Genomic DNA, 17,042 nt, shown 5'->3' on the forward strand with positions numbered 1-17,042 from the left:
TCTGCTGGGTCCAGGACCTCAGATCCTGGGTCTCTGCTGGGTCCAGGTCCAGCTCTTCTGATGATTTTTCACCTCAGAATCTTGTAAACATGTTCAGAATCACTCAGAATATTATTTATTATAAAAGTTTCTTTTAGCTCAAATTTAAGATTCAGGAATTTTAAAAAATATATATATTTTTTGAACATTTGAATAAAACCGGCCTGAGTCTGCAGCAGGAGGACTGAAGGTGTGCGTGTGTGTGTGCATGTGTGGGGGTGTTCAAAAGGTGGACCGGTCTAGACAAGAGGCTGCACGTTATTGACCTCACGCGGGGCTCGAACTCTCGGCTCATCTGAGAGACAGAATGCAGGAGATGTGCGTGGCCAAGTTTATGGAGGATGGGGGGACACGTGAGGACCAAACCTCTGCAGGGAGGACAACATAAAATAAGGGTCTGAAGCCGAGTCCAGATCTGGTCTTTAAACTGAACTGGACACCTGAGGGGTTTGGACCACGTTCAAAACCAGGTTCTGTTTCCTGTCTCGTCCTAAAGTCTGTCCGCAGACAGGTCTCCTCTCTGACAGGTTCGCTGAAGTTCAAGGTTAGACTGGTGTTGAGTTCTTGGACCAGAAAGTGTTTAGATCAAAACCAGCAAGAACTCTGGGTCCACAGAACATCAACCAGTACAACAGAACCAAACCTGAAACCAGTTTCAGGTTTGGTTTGACTGCCTATTTGTTGTTGTGGTGAATGTCCAACAGACCAAATGTCCAACAGACCAAACTTCTAACAGACCAAGACGTCCTACAAACCAAATGTCTACCAAAGACATCCTACAGACCAAACACATTAAAATATAAAGACATCCTACATGTCCAACAGACAAAATGTCCAATGGACCAAATGTCCTACAGACCAATACATCCTACAGACCAATACATCCTACATTCCAAATGTCCTACAGACCACGACGTCCTACAGACTAAATGTCTAACAAAGATGTCCTACAGACCAAGACATCCTACAGACCAATACATTCTACAGACCAATATGTCCTACAGACCAAGACATCTTACAGACCAAATGTCCTACATACCAAGACATCCTACATACCAAATGTCCTACAGACCAAGACGTTCTACAGACCAAATGTCCTACAGACCAAGACGTTCTACAGACCAAATGTCCTACAGACCAAGACGTCCTACAGACCAAATGTCCTACAGACCAAATGTCTTACAGACCAAATGTCCTACAGACCAAATGTCTTACAGACCAAATGTCCTACAGACCAAGACGTCCTACAGACCAAATGTCATACAGACCAAATGTCATACAGACCAAATGTCCTACAGACCAAGACATCCTACAGACCAAATGTCCTACAGACCAAGAAATCCTACAGACCAAATGTCCTACAGACCAAGACATCCTACAGACCAAATGTCCAACAAAGACGTCCTACAGACCAAGACATCCTACAGACCAAATGTCCTACAGACCAAGACGTCCTACAGACCAAATGTCCTACAGATCAAGATGTCGTACAGACCAAGATGTCCTACAGACCAAACGTATTAACAAATGAAGACGTCCTTCAGACCAAATGTCCTACAAACCAAGACGTCCTACAGACCAAGATGTCCTACAGACCAAGATGTCCTACAAACCAGATGCCTAACAAAAACATCTTATAGACAAAAACATCCTACAGACCAAGACGTCCTACAGACCAAACGTCTTAACAGACAAAGACGTCCTACAAACCAAATGCGTAACAAAAACGTCCTCTAGACAAAGACGTCCTACAGACCAAGACGTCCTACAGACCAAGATGTCCTACAGATCGTTTTAACAGAACGTCTTAACAGATGAAGATGTCCTACAGACCAAATGTCCAACAGACCAAGACGTCCCACAGACCAAGATGTCCTACAGGCCAAACGTTTTAACAGATGACATCCTACAGACCAAGACGTCCTACAGACCAAGCATCTTAACAGATGAATACGTACTACAGACCAAATGTCCAACAGACAAAATGTCCATCGGCCCAAATGTCCTACAGACCAAGATGTCCTACAGATCAAACGTCTTAACAGATGAAGATGTCCTACAGACCAAATGTCCAACAGACAAAATGTTCATCAGACCAAGACATCCTACAGACCAAGATGCCCTACAGACCAAGATGTCCTACAGGCCAAACATCTTAACAGATGACATCCTACAGACCAAGACGTCTTACAGACAAAATGTCCAACGGACCAACTGTCCTACAGACCAAGACGCTCTACAGACCAAATGCCTAACAAAGACATCCTACAGACCAAGACGTCCTACAGACCAAGCGTCTTAACAGATGAATACGTCCTACAGACCAAATGTCCAACAGACAAAATGTCCATCAGACCAAGACGTCCTACAGACCAAGATGTCCTACAAACCAAGACGTTCTACAGACAAAGACGTCCTACAGACCAGATGTCCTACAGACCAAGCGTCTTAACAGATGAAGACTACTACAGACCAAATGTCAAACAGATAAAATGTCCAACGGACCAAATGTCATGCAGACCAAGACATCCTACAGACCAAGATGTCCTACAGGCCAAACGTCTTAACAGATGACATTCTACAGACCAAGACGTTCTACAGACCAAATGCCTAACAAAGACATCCTACAAACCAAGACGTCCTACAGACCAAGATGTCCTACAGACCAAGCATCTTAACAGATGAAGACTACTACAGACCAAATGTCAAACAGATAAAATGTCCAACGGACCAAATGTCATGCAGACCAAGACATCCTACAGACCAAGACGTCCTACAGACCAAGCGTCTTAACAGATGAAGATGTACTACAGACCAAATGTCCAACAAACAAAATGTCCTACAGACCTACAGACGTCCAACAGACCAAAAGCTTTCCTTTTCTTTAAAATACTCTGAATTTCTTTAAGGGGCGGCTGTGGCTGGGTGGTTAGAGCAGTTATCCTCCAATGGGAGAGTTGGGGGGGTTTGATTCCAACAACAGTCACATGCTGAAGTGTCCCTGGACAAGACACGGAACCCCTCATTGTCTCTGATGTGTGTCCCATCAGTGTATGAATGTGATAAAGCACTGATTAGTCTTTGTGTAGATCTAGTAGAGTGCTGTATTAATGGGTAGATGAGGCACAGATTGTTGTAAAGAGCTTTGAGTGTCTTGATAAGATAGAAAGGTGATATATAAGAACAGTCCATTAACCGTTCTGTGAAATCTATACATCAAAGAAGTTTAATTTTATTTTTGAGGAACTCTTGGATTTTTGGGGGGCATTTTGACACAAAGGAATATTCTAGAACAAAATTCTAAAAATACATCATAAGGTAAAGCTAAAAGTAGCAAGTCTATAAAAAAAGCTAAAAGTAACAAAATGCTAGCCTAAAGTAGCTAAAGAGTAGCTAAATGCTAAACGTAACAAAACAATAGCTCAGCTAGCGGGTTTTACACTTAAAAGTATTCTGAGTTTTAAAACAAAATTACAAATAGTTTTGAAAGCAAGTGTGGAGTAATATATTGAAATATAAAATTTATAAAAGCCAAAAGTCACAGACTGGACCCACTGAATTTATTCATTCATTCAACCGTTATTTATACAAGTTCATCCCATTGAGCCTCGGGGACTCATTTATGAGAGAGACCTGACGAATGAATGAGCTAAACATCGTAATTGATATAAATGTCTTAAAAAAAAAAAAGAAGACAAAACATACAAATTATTAAAAAAAAAAGAAAATAACTGAACAGGAGTGAAACTGAATCAACAAAACAAACAAAATACTCAGCCGAGTTTCGGCGACGCAGCGTAGCATTGCACAGGTTGTTGTTTTCAGCCACTTGGGGGCAGAAGAAGCACCGAGGACAGCTCTTACATTTTCCGTATTCACAGTATTTACAGTATTTACAGTAAAACTGCAGTTTCTCAAAGACAAAGAACATTACATTTTAAATTAAGTTTATTCATGAACACCTGAAGTGTTAGCACAATATTCAACTTTATCTGGGCCTTTTGTTGCGTTTATTTCTCCTCGTTCTTGCACCGCACATCCTACACGTTCACCGGTCTTCTGCCAACAAAAGCACTGTGAGCTGGAAGACGGAGAAGCAGAAGGGCTCAGTTCTGGACCGGGTTGTAAAAACCCAGACTTACTATGAAGAATTACTGCGGACCGTTTGTTGATATACGTGTAAGAAGAGGCGGTTTTGTAGGGAAATGTCCCGAGGTAACGGCGAGGGCTTCCAATTTCTTCGTATACAAATCGACCGGAGCAAGATTATTTTCCTTTCTCGACTCACATCCTCCTTTGTTCTCTCTGGCTCCCTCGGCTCCCGTCCCGTAGGGCCCGGTCCAGATCCCCAACATAAACACAGTGTCTAAAAGTGTGCATACAGCGTATACGTACGGTACATTTTGACCTCCGCACACACGGAGCGGCACATTTCTGTGACTGATCCGTTTTACAGTGATCTGCAGTCAGAAATGGTGCCGTGGCGGCTCTGCCAAGGATCTGTCTGCTCTCATTAGGAGCCGGAGCTTTCTGGATGGACCGGGCCGAGCCAGGAGAGCTACTGAGCGAGGACACACACAGTGCAAAGAATCAGCACATAAACCAGCGTATTTATACGTATACACGTGTACAAATACTTTAATATAGACTGGAATACGCACTCTGGAGGCATGAAAATCAGACGCTTTAATCCAAACGTGATCTTTGTAAAAACGTGTAATTTATTGTTCAATTATGATGACGTGTACTAAAAGGTCATACAACTAAATGTTTTTAATTTCAGCCACAGTCTAAATGGAGTTTTTCAACAGTTGAGGCTGAAAGTTGCATGAAAACAGAAACTTCTTCTGTTGCCGGCTCACCAGCGAATCCGGGTGAATTTTTGTATGAACGGCTCCAAAACTGAGTTCTACAGCAGTGGAGTCCTGGTCCTGGTCCTGGGGGGGCCACTGTTCTGCACACTTTAGTTGACTCTCTAGAATTTTAGCAAATAAAAAAAAAATTTTTTTTTAATTTTTGGCTGCTCTTTCACACCTGATTAGTCGCCGGGCTCCTGCAGGACTTGAGGACCAGCTGGAGAGTAGGGAAACATCTAAAACATGCAGGATGGTGGCCCTCCAGGACCAGGATTGGGTCTGAACTGAATCTGGGTCGGGTCACAGGAAATGAATGAGCGGCGCAGACTGAACGGTTCGGTTTTTGACGGAGCGCAGAGGGAAGAGAGGGAGTCTCAAGAGTAACACATAATCTAAACTTTAATAAAGGTGAAAAACACGCCTGTCTGCCTGTTAGCAAAATATCTCGTGAACCAGAGGAAGGATTAAAAAAAAACAACTCCTAAATTAATTGGATGTAAATTAACAGCTGATGATCCGATTCAAGATGGCCGCCACCGTTGATCTGCCGCAGCGCAACAGAAAAACGGTTAAAACTCCGTCAGCTTTCTTGACATTGAGCTAAATTCAGGGTGGTAGTAGCTGAGAGTCACGCCCAGCACTTATTCTGAGCTCCAACGGACCGAGTAAAGCTGAAGCGAATGAAAGTTGAATGTTGAAAACCAGTGACGAGCGTTTTTTTTTTAAGTGTAAGAAAAAAAAAACAGATTTTTGAGTTTTAATACCTCAGACTTTACGATCGAGGCAGGTTCATTAAATAAAACGTGACTTGAGTCTCGATGGACTCGAGCGAGTGTAGAGTCTGTTTCTTTCGTGTTCTGGTTTGGGAGAGCTGTAGCGGGTTCATTGTTCTCTGGGGGGTCAGGTCTTCCAGAGCAGGACCCCGAAACCTCCGAGGACTCCACGGCGGACTCTAATCTTCAAACGTTTCAAACGATTCGATTTTCAATCCCCGTTTTTTTTTCTTTTTTATTACTTGTTTGGAATTTTTCTCTGCATCGAAGTTCTATCACAGTTAGTCCAAAATCATGAAGCAACGGGACGTAAAAGTTGGATTTTCTTCTGCTTTTTATTCCTCCTCCTCCTGTAGATTAGCAGGAGGTGCTGGCAGCACTCCTCCTGCCCCTTCTTTCACCCCGGGAACACACCGCTCCTCACTTCAACACTCTTGTCCCGGTCGAGTGTAGAGCCCAGCGCTAATCTGCCCTCACTGAGAGAGCATTTAGTTTGAAAGGGTTTTTTTTCCTGAAGTAAGAAAGAAGTCTTACGGTACGGTGGAGATCCTCCAGCACCGTCTGAAAACAACTTGTAGAAAAAAAAAAAACTTTATTCAGAAGTCCGCTGCCATGAAAGGTGGGCGATCATGTAAGTCTTTGTTTGTCGCCCAGCGTCTCCTGAACAGGACGGTGGTTTTATTAAAATCCCCGGATGTACCGCACGTCTACAGCTGATGAACGTTGTTAAACAGAGACTACAGCTCAGTCCGGATTGTAGATATTGAGCTTAAATTTTGGAGTGGTAGTAGCTGAGGGTTATCCCCAACACATACTCTGATGGACCAGATCGTTTTGTTGTTGGACCTTTTTTAAGCAGAAGTTTATCATGAGCTCGTGGTCAAACAAACTGAACAAAAACCACCACTTTGAGCCTTCGATCCATTAACTCTTCTTATACCTAGCTAAACTTTAACTGATTTTTTTTACTTTGGTGGCTTAAGCAGAAGCCACTGAGGTAGCTCATCCAGAGGGGGAACCCAGACCTTCCCTTCCTGGTTCCTCCTGAGGGGTCTCCATTAAAATGTTTCTTTCCCTGGTCTCGTATTGTCAGATACGTCCTTAAAACGTCCTAATCAGACGCCCGGGCCACCTCAGCTGACTCTTTCCGTCGAGGAGGAGCTGCGACTCCACCCCGAGCCCCTCATCTCTGAGGCCGAGGCCGGCCGCGCCACAGGGGGCGCTCAATTCAGCCGCTTGTATCCAGAATCTGGTTTCTTCAGTCGTGATCCACACCTCATGACCACAGGCGAGGGTCGGACCAGTAAGTCGAGAGCTTTGTTTCTCCTTCACCACAACCGTCCGACACAACGCCCTCATTACCGCAGACGGAATACAGAGCCGTTCATCCAACCTCATAAACGAGACTCTCGGATACTTCAAGTGGACCCGACCCGACCTGCTGACAGCTGTTTTTTTTGGACAGGAGAACTTGGAGCTTCTGGTTGTGTGTTTGTGTCGGGGTATTAGCCGGGGTCCTGGGGTGACTGCTTAGAGGGTTCTCAACAACCATAATCTCCCTTTCTATAATGTCCCCGGGTCAGGGGCCAGACAGACTCCCCCTCACCCCCACCCCCTGCTCACCCCCCACATTCTCTATTCTCCGTGATTTCTGGCTGAACCACCCGAAGCCATTCTTCCTCTTTTCTTAATCCGTCCTTTCTGGAGCGAGCACCCATCCCGTCTCCCCGCCTCCTCCGCCACGCTCTTTCGCACCTTCTCTTCCTCCTCCTCGCTCCTCCCCCTGATGCGGTGGCGTGACCGCGAAGGGACGGGGTTCATTGTCGAGTCGAGGAGCTACCGCGCCATTCAAACGCACAATCGCATAAAAAAAGGCCTCACACTGGATCCTCGGTATCTCCGGCACCGTCCGGATGAGTGACGGCTGAAAGGAGAGCAGGAATTCCCTCTCAGCCTTTGACCTCGTTTCCTCTCCGTTGTTCTTCCCTTGCGCCCGCCTCCGTTTTTCATTTTTAACTTTTATTGAAGGTGTAACCGTGGAGATCGCTGGCACCGTCTTTGTGCGTCAGTCAAACACTCGGGGCAGAAATCCGGTTATTTTCCAGGTTCAGAGTTTTTGTCCCAACGCAGGTTTTTTTATTTTATTTTTTATTTAGACTCACCTGCTCCGTCGGGGATGGAGGCCGGCAAACGTGTGTGACTGCCGTTTGCCGTAAATTCACCTTTCCGTCCTAAATAACTCAGAATGTTTCCTTTTTTTTAATTATTATTTTTTTGATTTTGACCAGTTTGCACCTTTTAAACTAGAATTAAAACTAATTTTATTCACAAAATATTACATTTTTGGTTAATACGTACATTAACACCATAGCAAATTCAATAATCTAACAAAATTTACTTTCAGCTGGCTGTTAAAATTAATATATTTTGTTAGTTTCTTCTTAACCCTTAGGGTCCAGCCTTTGTTTTATTTTATATTTCTAAATATATTTAACCGCTAGTAAAATTCAGGTTTTGAGGCGAGGAGCTTTTCTGAAGGGTCTGGTCGGTGAAACGCTGAAGGTGGAGGCGTCTACAGAGTTCAGGTCATCGTTAAATATTTTATTTATCCAACAAACCGAGTTCGTCGCGGATGCAAACGTTTTGGTAGTTGCGCCTCTTTTTTTTTTTTTTAACACTTTTTGTTAAGTTCGTCCAGAAATAAACGAGCCAACGAGTTTCAGCAGCTTTTATTTTGTGGATGAAAAGCTGAAAAGTTTGCGAGCAGCTTTGTTATAAAACTTCTTTAAGTTAGTTTCACTAAAACTCCGTTATAAAATGGTTAATTTTTGCTCTACACTGACAATGCTATTTATATATCTGGGTAACTACCGGTAAATTAAACATAATAATCTCTCCATTTAAAAGAAAATGTAAAAATTATGGATTTCTCTAAAACACTTTTATTTAGAAAACATCAGTTTATGACTCTGACCAAATGAGCTGATAATTTTTATATCTTTATTTGCAGCCTTGTGTGATTTTTTTTTTCCCCCCAATTTAAAGGATTTAATTGCTCAGAGTCAGGAGATTTCATTAGACAAATTAAATTCTGTCGGATTTTGGTCGTCTTCCAACTCTAGAGCCAAACAAAACAACAAATACCTCGTCTTTAAACCTTTTTATTCTTATTTAAACTGAACGCTTTAGTTTGGTTTGCAGTTTTCCAGGTCCCGATGGGTCATTTTGTTTCGTTAGTTGCGTAGCTGAAACCAGGCGGTGTTTACGTCTTCATTTGTACCAGCGTAGACACTTTGAGGAGTTAAAAGTCCAGAAACAAACTAAAGATAATAAAACTAAACCCTCAGTTCGAGCAACAAAAGTCTGTTCTGTTGAACAAAAAAAAAAAAAACAATTCACACAAATGGCGCCATCGTCAGGTTTCTTTTTGTAAATACGTAAAATGACTAATCTGCCGGACTACGTTCATGGTGTGAACGACGGAGCTCCGGTAGATTCAAACCTCCTATTTGGCCTCTGATTGGCTCCAAACTGGATGTTTTTAATCAAACGTCAGCCAATCAGACGTCTGCAAACCCAACCGGGCCACAAACACCGGAGGATCCGAGCCCAGACGACCCAAACAAAGCCAAACCACGTTGACTGAAACAATAACTAATGCCTCTTTGTATATAATTATATTATGATTCAGGAGCAAGAATTCATTTTTAATTTTTTTAACATCTTAATGAATAAAAATGACCGTGAGACTCACAGAGGCAAATCATCAACATAGACGAGTAAAAAGTGACTAAACAGTTAGTTATATAGTTTTTTTCTGCACAAACTTTATTAAAGTTTATCTTATTTGCATTAAAATAATGAAGAAATCACAGCTGGAAGAGAAACCGGACGTTTAACGGATTTTTTTGCTGATTTTTTACGAAAAGTTTCATATTTTGATTGCGTTTGTCGCGACAAATCACACACACACTGTGTGTTGACCTGAGCAAACATAATTAGTAGTTTTTTGTCTTGGCCAAATAAAAGAGTCATTTGTTGGATGTTTCCACTGAGCTACAAAGAGGACCTTCATAAGGCCCGGCCCGGTTCGCCCCAGGTCCAACCCCAGCAGAACAGGCGGGGGTATTTTTAGCTCGGCCCGAGGGTTAGTTCTGTGTGTGCAGGTAAAGAAGAGAAAATCTGATATTTGAAGGACTTTCTGTGGATTTACCGGTAAATGCCTCAAAGGGTGTGTTTTTTTTTTTTTTATTTTAAGACAACTTTTTTTTTCTTCTTTTTTTTAAAGTTATTTTTGATAAATCTGTTAAAATAAAATCTAAAGAGACCCTGACAGGTTTAAACATTTAATCAGACCAACAAAAAAAACCCAACCCTTTTATTCTTTTTACCGGAGTCTCCGGTGCAGTTAGCCTTCGGCTCACCGCTTTTATTTTGAAACGGGGAGCACTGACACAACGGATACGTTTTATTTTTAAATTAAAGGCGTAAAACACCAATTTAGAATTTGAAACTTTGAAGACGCATTAATGCACCACATCAACCACTTTGATTCATTTATAAATGCAGATTTATTCAACTTTACCTGAATTCTTTCAATATTTTTTTCGTGAATCAAATAAAAAAAAAATCTAAATGACAACTTTAGACCCTTTAAAAATAACCCAAACTTGTCATTTTTATTAAACTGAAAACACAAAAAAACAACTTTTACCAGCTTTCTGTTTCAAATATTTACAGTAATTTATTAATATTTCTGAGGCAGAACGACTTCCTGTTTGTTTTTATCAATAGATCTATAAATAATGGAGCGCCGAGCTACAAGTTTTACTAAAACGTGTTAAACTCGCTCTTCGTTTTTTGTTCTACGAATCGATCCGAAAACTTGGTTCTCTGCAGAATGGAGGCCGATCGGTGAAAACAGGAAGTAGATTTGTCTCTAACACGTCGTCGTAACGTTCAGGAACACGAACCTTAATAAAGACCTCAGACATCTTCTGAAAACATTCATAATTGTAAATAAAACTTGAAATTGACGTATTGTTTGTACTATTAGTGCTTAGTATATTCTTAGTTTAGCGTATTTCTTAATTCATATCTTGGATCTTATGACTGTTTTTCTTTACAATTTGTATTTTTGTTGGATGTAACTGGGACCCTGTGTACATAGTTTCATCCCACCACATGTACCACATGTGATGTGAATGACAATAAAGACACCTTGACCTTAAAGTGTCATTTTTATTCTTTATTTTAGGGCTCGATTAGTAAGTAAACGGAACTAAATGTTATTTTAAATGTAAAAACGGCACAAATCTTAAAGCAGGATTGACATAACTCAATATCTGCGGTCGCCATTGTTAGGAGGAACCTCTGGTTTTAGCTGCCTCGGACCTCGGTGGTAAAATCAGCCGTAGTGTTGTGCAAGTTCTGGGAGTTTCATTTAATTTGAGTGAAAACCAAGCGAGGGAAGCTCCGCCTCCTTCGCCTCGCCGACGTTTCTAGAAAAACAAACTTTTAGAAGCCGAGACGTCCGAACGAAGTTTGGTACGTGTTCTCCTGCAGGAGGAGTGTGGCGTCATTACATCACAACTTTCCATGCTTCCCTCAGCCGGTGTGTGCGCCTGTGCACGTGTGTGTGTGCACGTCCCACCTTTGAGTTAAATGTTATCCTGACCACACCCCCGACATGCAGTCGGCTGCAGGGCGACGGGAACTTTTCTTTCCATCTGCCTGCAGAGAATATGACGGATCAAAACCCTGTTTCAATGTATGTGTGTGTGCGTGTGTGTGTGTGTGTGTGTGTGTGTGTGTGCGTGTGTGTGTGTGTGTTGCACATAGAGAGCAATGGAAAGATAAACTGTGTGCAGAAACACAAAACAAAGTGCACAATCGCTCCAATCTGATGCTGTATCTCGGAGTGTGAAAGGGAGCCTTGTTTGGCTGCCTGAGGAACTCCCTTTGAGTGTGTGTGTGTGTGTGTGTGTGTGTGTGTGTGTGTGTGTCAGCAGGCCTGCCAGGCAGACATACTAAACCACTCTACATCCATGTGGCAGCAAAATGTAGTTTGGAAAACAACCCCGCTCCGACACACACACACACACACACACCCTGGGGGCTCCAGAGGCCAGCCGACAACCTGGTGTGTGTGTGTGTTAATGTGTGTGTGCTGCAGTGAGAGGAGGAAGTGCACAGGAGCTGTGAAAACTGAAAGAACAGAGGGAACCTGAAATGTGCGGCTCGGTGGTAAAGCGTGACGTCGGACGGTTCAACGTGGACGGACTCCCCGCCGAGGCGATCAGACGATTCGACTCCAGCCAGACGCCGTCGCAGCTCGGAGACGGTTCGTTAAACTTCGTCAACACCTCCCAAAGAGGTCTCATCATGGGAGGGAGCTTCAGGTGCTCAGTTGTAATGAACGGCCTCGGAGGTGGTTCTGTGGGGGGGGGGGGCATCGGGGGTCAGCATGTCTCTTCTATAAAAGCAGGCCTGGCCTTCAAAGTGAAACGGCTGAACGTGAGGCACTCTGCTGAGTTGACAGAAGGTCGAGGGACTCCAGAAAGTGGGCGGAGTTTCAGATTTGGCGCCTCCAATTGAAACCGTTGATAGTTTCCCGTTTTAAATCAGCAGAAAATTACAGCTACAGCAGTCCCTCGCTACTTCACGGTCCGTTTATCGCGGACCCGCTCTATCGCGGTTTTTCAAAATAAGATTGGACATGACGCACAACTGGCTGACTGATGGATGAGCCGCACGATCGGCATGGAATTTTTTATTAAAAATAAATTATTTAGCACCTGTGTGCAGCCCACACTGCAGGATAAACTTCCTGCTGCAGCTGATCAGCTGTTCTCCGTGCAGAGCTAAGTGGGCGTGGCCAAGAGCACTCGCAGGTGGCAAAGAGCAGCGGAGGCAGGGAGCTGAAATCATGACACTCTGTGTCTTTTAGAGCGTTTGGAAACATTGTTTAGAATATTGCAAGAGTGTGGGAAGGGTTTAAAACACCTTTATATATATATATATATAATGTATATTAATACTAAAATAAACTACTTACTACTTGTACTAGTATTCCTACTTGGTGGTTTTTCTCTTATCGTGGGTCTTCAGGGTACGGATCCCCGTGATAAACGAGGGACTACTGTAATCCGTGGAGTGGTCGTAGATGAAGCCCAGCAATAACACAAGGACGGGTTTGACAAACTGCAGGGAACAGTGTATTTATGACGTTATGATTCAGATTGTTCTGTGTGGATCAATCCAAATATTGATAATGAAGTTACAAACGTCACTTCTTGTGTTGGACTTTACTGTCGAGATACTTTATTTAGGAGAAACAAGGACTGAAAGTAGCTTAAATTACTGGAAATTCATTGAACTCAAGTTAACGGAGCAAAAGACGTCCAGCTGCTTCAATGTTCTCGTGGAGGTTCTCGCACCGACACGGATCGCAAACCAGTTTTTGATCGTTTCATCCTGAACGTGGCCGTCGGCGAGCAGGTAGTCCACGCTGGACGTCAACACCTCCTTACTTTGAACGGTTCTTGGAAGCCGACGCGGGTTTCGATTCAGACTTTACTGAACGCATCGAGGCTTCGCTGCGGGACTCTGAGCTGAAAGTGACGCCGCAAGCCCAAATCACTGCACGGAGAGTTTCGCAGCGAGATTCGAAGCGATGAACGAGCAAATACAAAGAGAACGCCCCGGCTGGTTCCAGAGGTACGTCTCAACCAGGAAACCGAACTGTCGGCTACAATTAGACTTCTGTGTTAGTTTTCACGTAGAGTGAAGACATAAAACCAACAGACTGTCTTTAAAATAATCTCTAAAAAGCACGAATGAACAAGGAAACCATCTGCAGACCGAGTTGGACTAAACTCTGAAACAGCAGCTCATGGTTCTGGTGGTTTCTCGTGCACGTGTTGAAGTATTTAACCCCTCAGCGTGCGTTTGTGTCTCACGCTTGCAAATGTCTTTTTACCCTGGAGCAAACTGGGGTCAAACCAGTTAGTGTTGTCACAGCGATTTGCAGTTGGGCCTCTGCGTGTTTGTTTGCTTTTTATTTTATTTTTTTATGAAACTGGGTTATGTTTGTCAGGTATGTGGATCTAAACATGTGCGCGTTTGCACGGTACGTGTGAATACTTGCGTGTGAGCGTCAGACAGTCCGTATGAGTCGTATGCACGCGTGCGTGTAACACGGGAAGCTGCCCTCGGGTTGATGGACATACTTTTCGCTCAAACAGCCCATTTACAGTTCTGGGGTCAGCTCCCTCTCGTTCTGCCGTGACCTGAACTGCTTTTGAAGTTGGCGTTAAATCTGCACACGGGTCAGTTCTATAACGGACTCTGGATCTGGTTCTGGCGGGTTTACCAACAACCAGGGCCGTGCAAACGATAGAACATAGGACCAGAACTGGGGACTATTCCAGTCCTTTTGAACGGTTTAGCTGCTTAGACAATATAAAATTGTTTAATGCACCGACAGGATCGGGAACAGATGGATCAGGGGTCCATTAAAGGTGCATCAGGTTGTCTGTCTTGGAGTTCAATGGTGGTTTAAGAAACGCAGTAAATGTCAAGAACTATCAATAGTTTGTTGGATATTTTTGTTTCTCACACATTTAAACCCTAAATAATAATCAGACGTTGAAAACAGGAAGTTAAGAGGATTCTCCATCAACAGGAAGTGAAACAACAAAAAAGAAACAAATTGAAGTTTTTGGGGAGTTCCTCAAACAACTGTCTTTGAACCCCTGCTTTTTAAAACAGTTTTAAAGTCTACCTTTCGGAAAAGAAAGTGTTTGGTCTAGTTCAGGGTTTCCTGGTCTACATGGGTCACAATCTGGCATGTTTTAGATGTTTCTCTGGGTTGACGCAACTTGATGCCTGACCCGTACAACCTGCGCTCAAACCTGCAGCCTTAAAATTACAAGACCGTGGCACTGACGCCCTCTTGAGTTTTTATAGTATTTACTCTAAAGTAACCACACCGATGTAAATGTGCAAGACTCAAATACATGTTTTCTTTTTCCTTTGTCCAAGGGTTCAAGTTTCCATTCGTCGCGGAGGCAGAAGTACGGCAATGTGTTCAAGACCCATCTCCTGGGACGTCCTCTGATTCGGGTCACGGGTGCTGAGAACATTCGGAAGGTGCTGATGGGCGAGCACACGCTGGTGACGGTGGACTGGCCTCAGAGCACCTCCACGCTGCTTGGTCCAAACTCTCTGGCCAACAGCATCGGAGACATCCACCGCAAGAGGCGGAAGGTCAGTTTGATTCAGTGTGAGCCCATTTGTTGGAATTATTTGAGAACCTGAGTGTTAGGAAGACAAAAGTAAAAGATGGATTAGATTTTATTCTTGGTCTTAATGGTCTGAAATAAGAAGAAGGCACTCGGATGTTAAAAGCAGTGGAGTCAAAGCCCATCCAGACACAGACGAGGCAGATACGTGTAAGGTTATCCCATGGATTCAGGCTTATCAGCAGCATTTTGGCCACTGAAGCATGAGAACGACGCTTCCATCACTCCGCTCATCCAAATCAGGAGACTGCCCTCCATTATCTGTTTTTCCTTTTTAACTTCTCCCTCCTGCTTCCTCTCTCTTGTCTGTGCAAGAACCATTACAGGTAATCAGCCACTTACTCCTCCCTGCCTTGGCCCCAGGGCCACATACCTTCCCCTCTCGCACACACCTGATGCACGAACATAAATCCAACAAACACACAAAGGATGCGAACCAAAGGAACAAGAAGCAGAATCTGCTGCGTTTTCCTGCAAATTAGACTCTTATTTTTTCTAATTTGGAAGAAGGGGGTGTGTGAAGGCTTTGGAGGTGGGTTCGGGTTTTGCTGCCGTGGTGCCCGGGGACAACGAGGGGTCGGCTGGGTCTAATCGGAGCTCTGATCCCTTCTTCTCTCCCTGGAGACCCCCCCTCACTAACCTGATGTAATGACCCCTGATTAGGAAGGCTGCCTCCAACATGGCACAAAGAGGGGCTTTCTGTGGGGGTCTGACACACAAACACACGCATGTAGAAGCTTGTCAGCACACACATGAACATTGCCTTCCTTCAAACAAAGACACCACAGATGTGGATGTAAGGCAGAAAATTAGTGTTTAGTGACAAGTTTAGATCCTGTGTTGTTAAACACTGATGCTGACAGTCGTTTTCCCACCTGTTGTACTCTGAATACCACATGTATGAAAGTACATGTACTTTCACTGCTAGGATAGCTCCTCTGACGTGTCTACTAATTAAAACAGAACATCGTCCTCATTCATCCTAGTGTTTTTCTTTAATTGAACCAACACCTAAAAACAAACAATTAAGAAATTGTAAAAAACTTAATTTTTGTCTAGTTTATTGGTCACTTATGTGTGAAAAGTAAATGAAGCAAAGGAATTGTCCCACTCAGTCCACAAACAGAACACACATTTTGGTGTAGCCTACTGAAAATCATCCAGTTAAACTGATCTCAGAAACAAGTTTAGGCTGACTCGCTCGAAAACATAAAACACATCACCTGTTAGCATGATTCTGTGTAGGTGTTAGCCTAAATCTGAGTAATTTTTACCTTCCATGAGTAGTATTTAACTTTTTTTTTACCTTTATTTATACAGGTAGTCCCATTTTTAAGAGATACCTGTTCAAGATTGTTAGCTTAACTTCAAATAGTGAGATTTTCACTGGATAACAGCTGTCCTTCCAGTAGCAGTTAGCTTTTTGTTCAGTAGCTTTTTGCTTGACTCCAAGTAGGTTAACTGTTAGCTTAACTGGGTAGCTGCAACTGTGATGATAAATAAGTGTTAGCTTGGTTTAGTGTAAACACCATTGGCTAGACTCTGAGCAGCCGTTAGCTCGAATCTGAGCAACCGTTAGCTTGACTATAAGCCGCTGTTAGCTTGACTCTGAGCAGCCGTTAGCTCGACTCTGAGCAGCCGTTAGCTCGACTCTGAGCAGCCGTTAGCTCGACTCTGAGCAGCTGTTAGCTCAACTCTGAGCAGCCGTTAGCTTGACTCTAAGCAGCCGTTAGCTTGACTCTAAGCAGCCGTTAGCTGACTATAAGCTGTCATTAGCTCGACTCTGAGTAGCCGTTAGCTCGACTCTGAGCAGCCGTTAGCTGACTATAAGCTGTCATTAGCTCGACTCTGAGCAGCCGTTAGCTCGACTCTGAAAAGCCGTTAGCTTGACTATAAGCCGACGTTAGCTCGACTTTGAGTAGCCGTTAGCTTGACTCTGAGCAGCCGTTAGCTCGACTCTGAGCAGCCGTTAGCTTGACTATAAGCCGACGTTAGCTCGACTCTGAGCAGCCGTTAGCTTGACTATAAGCCGCCGTTAGCTTGACTATAAGCCGCCGTTAGCTTGACTA

At 43.5% G+C, this 17,042-nt stretch overlaps 1 protein-coding gene across 1 annotated transcript in view; it reads left to right on the plus strand.

Annotated features, from left to right (window-relative positions):
* The window catches only part of LOC119417205 (cytochrome P450 26B1), a 35,708-nt gene that overhangs the window by 726 nt on the left and 17,940 nt on the right, over positions 1 to 17,042 (plus strand). Inside the window, exon 2 of the mRNA XM_037684423.1 lies at positions 14,714 to 14,938. Within this exon, the coding sequence (XP_037540351.1) occupies positions 14,714 to 14,938 (225 nt within the window). The remainder of the gene's footprint in view (positions 1 to 14,713; positions 14,939 to 17,042) is intronic.

This window comes from Nematolebias whitei, chromosome 1 (assembly GCF_014905685.2).
Source record: "Nematolebias whitei isolate Nwh7 chromosome 1, NemWhi1, whole genome shotgun sequence".
NCBI lineage: Eukaryota > Metazoa > Chordata > Actinopteri > Cyprinodontiformes > Rivulidae > Nematolebias > Nematolebias whitei.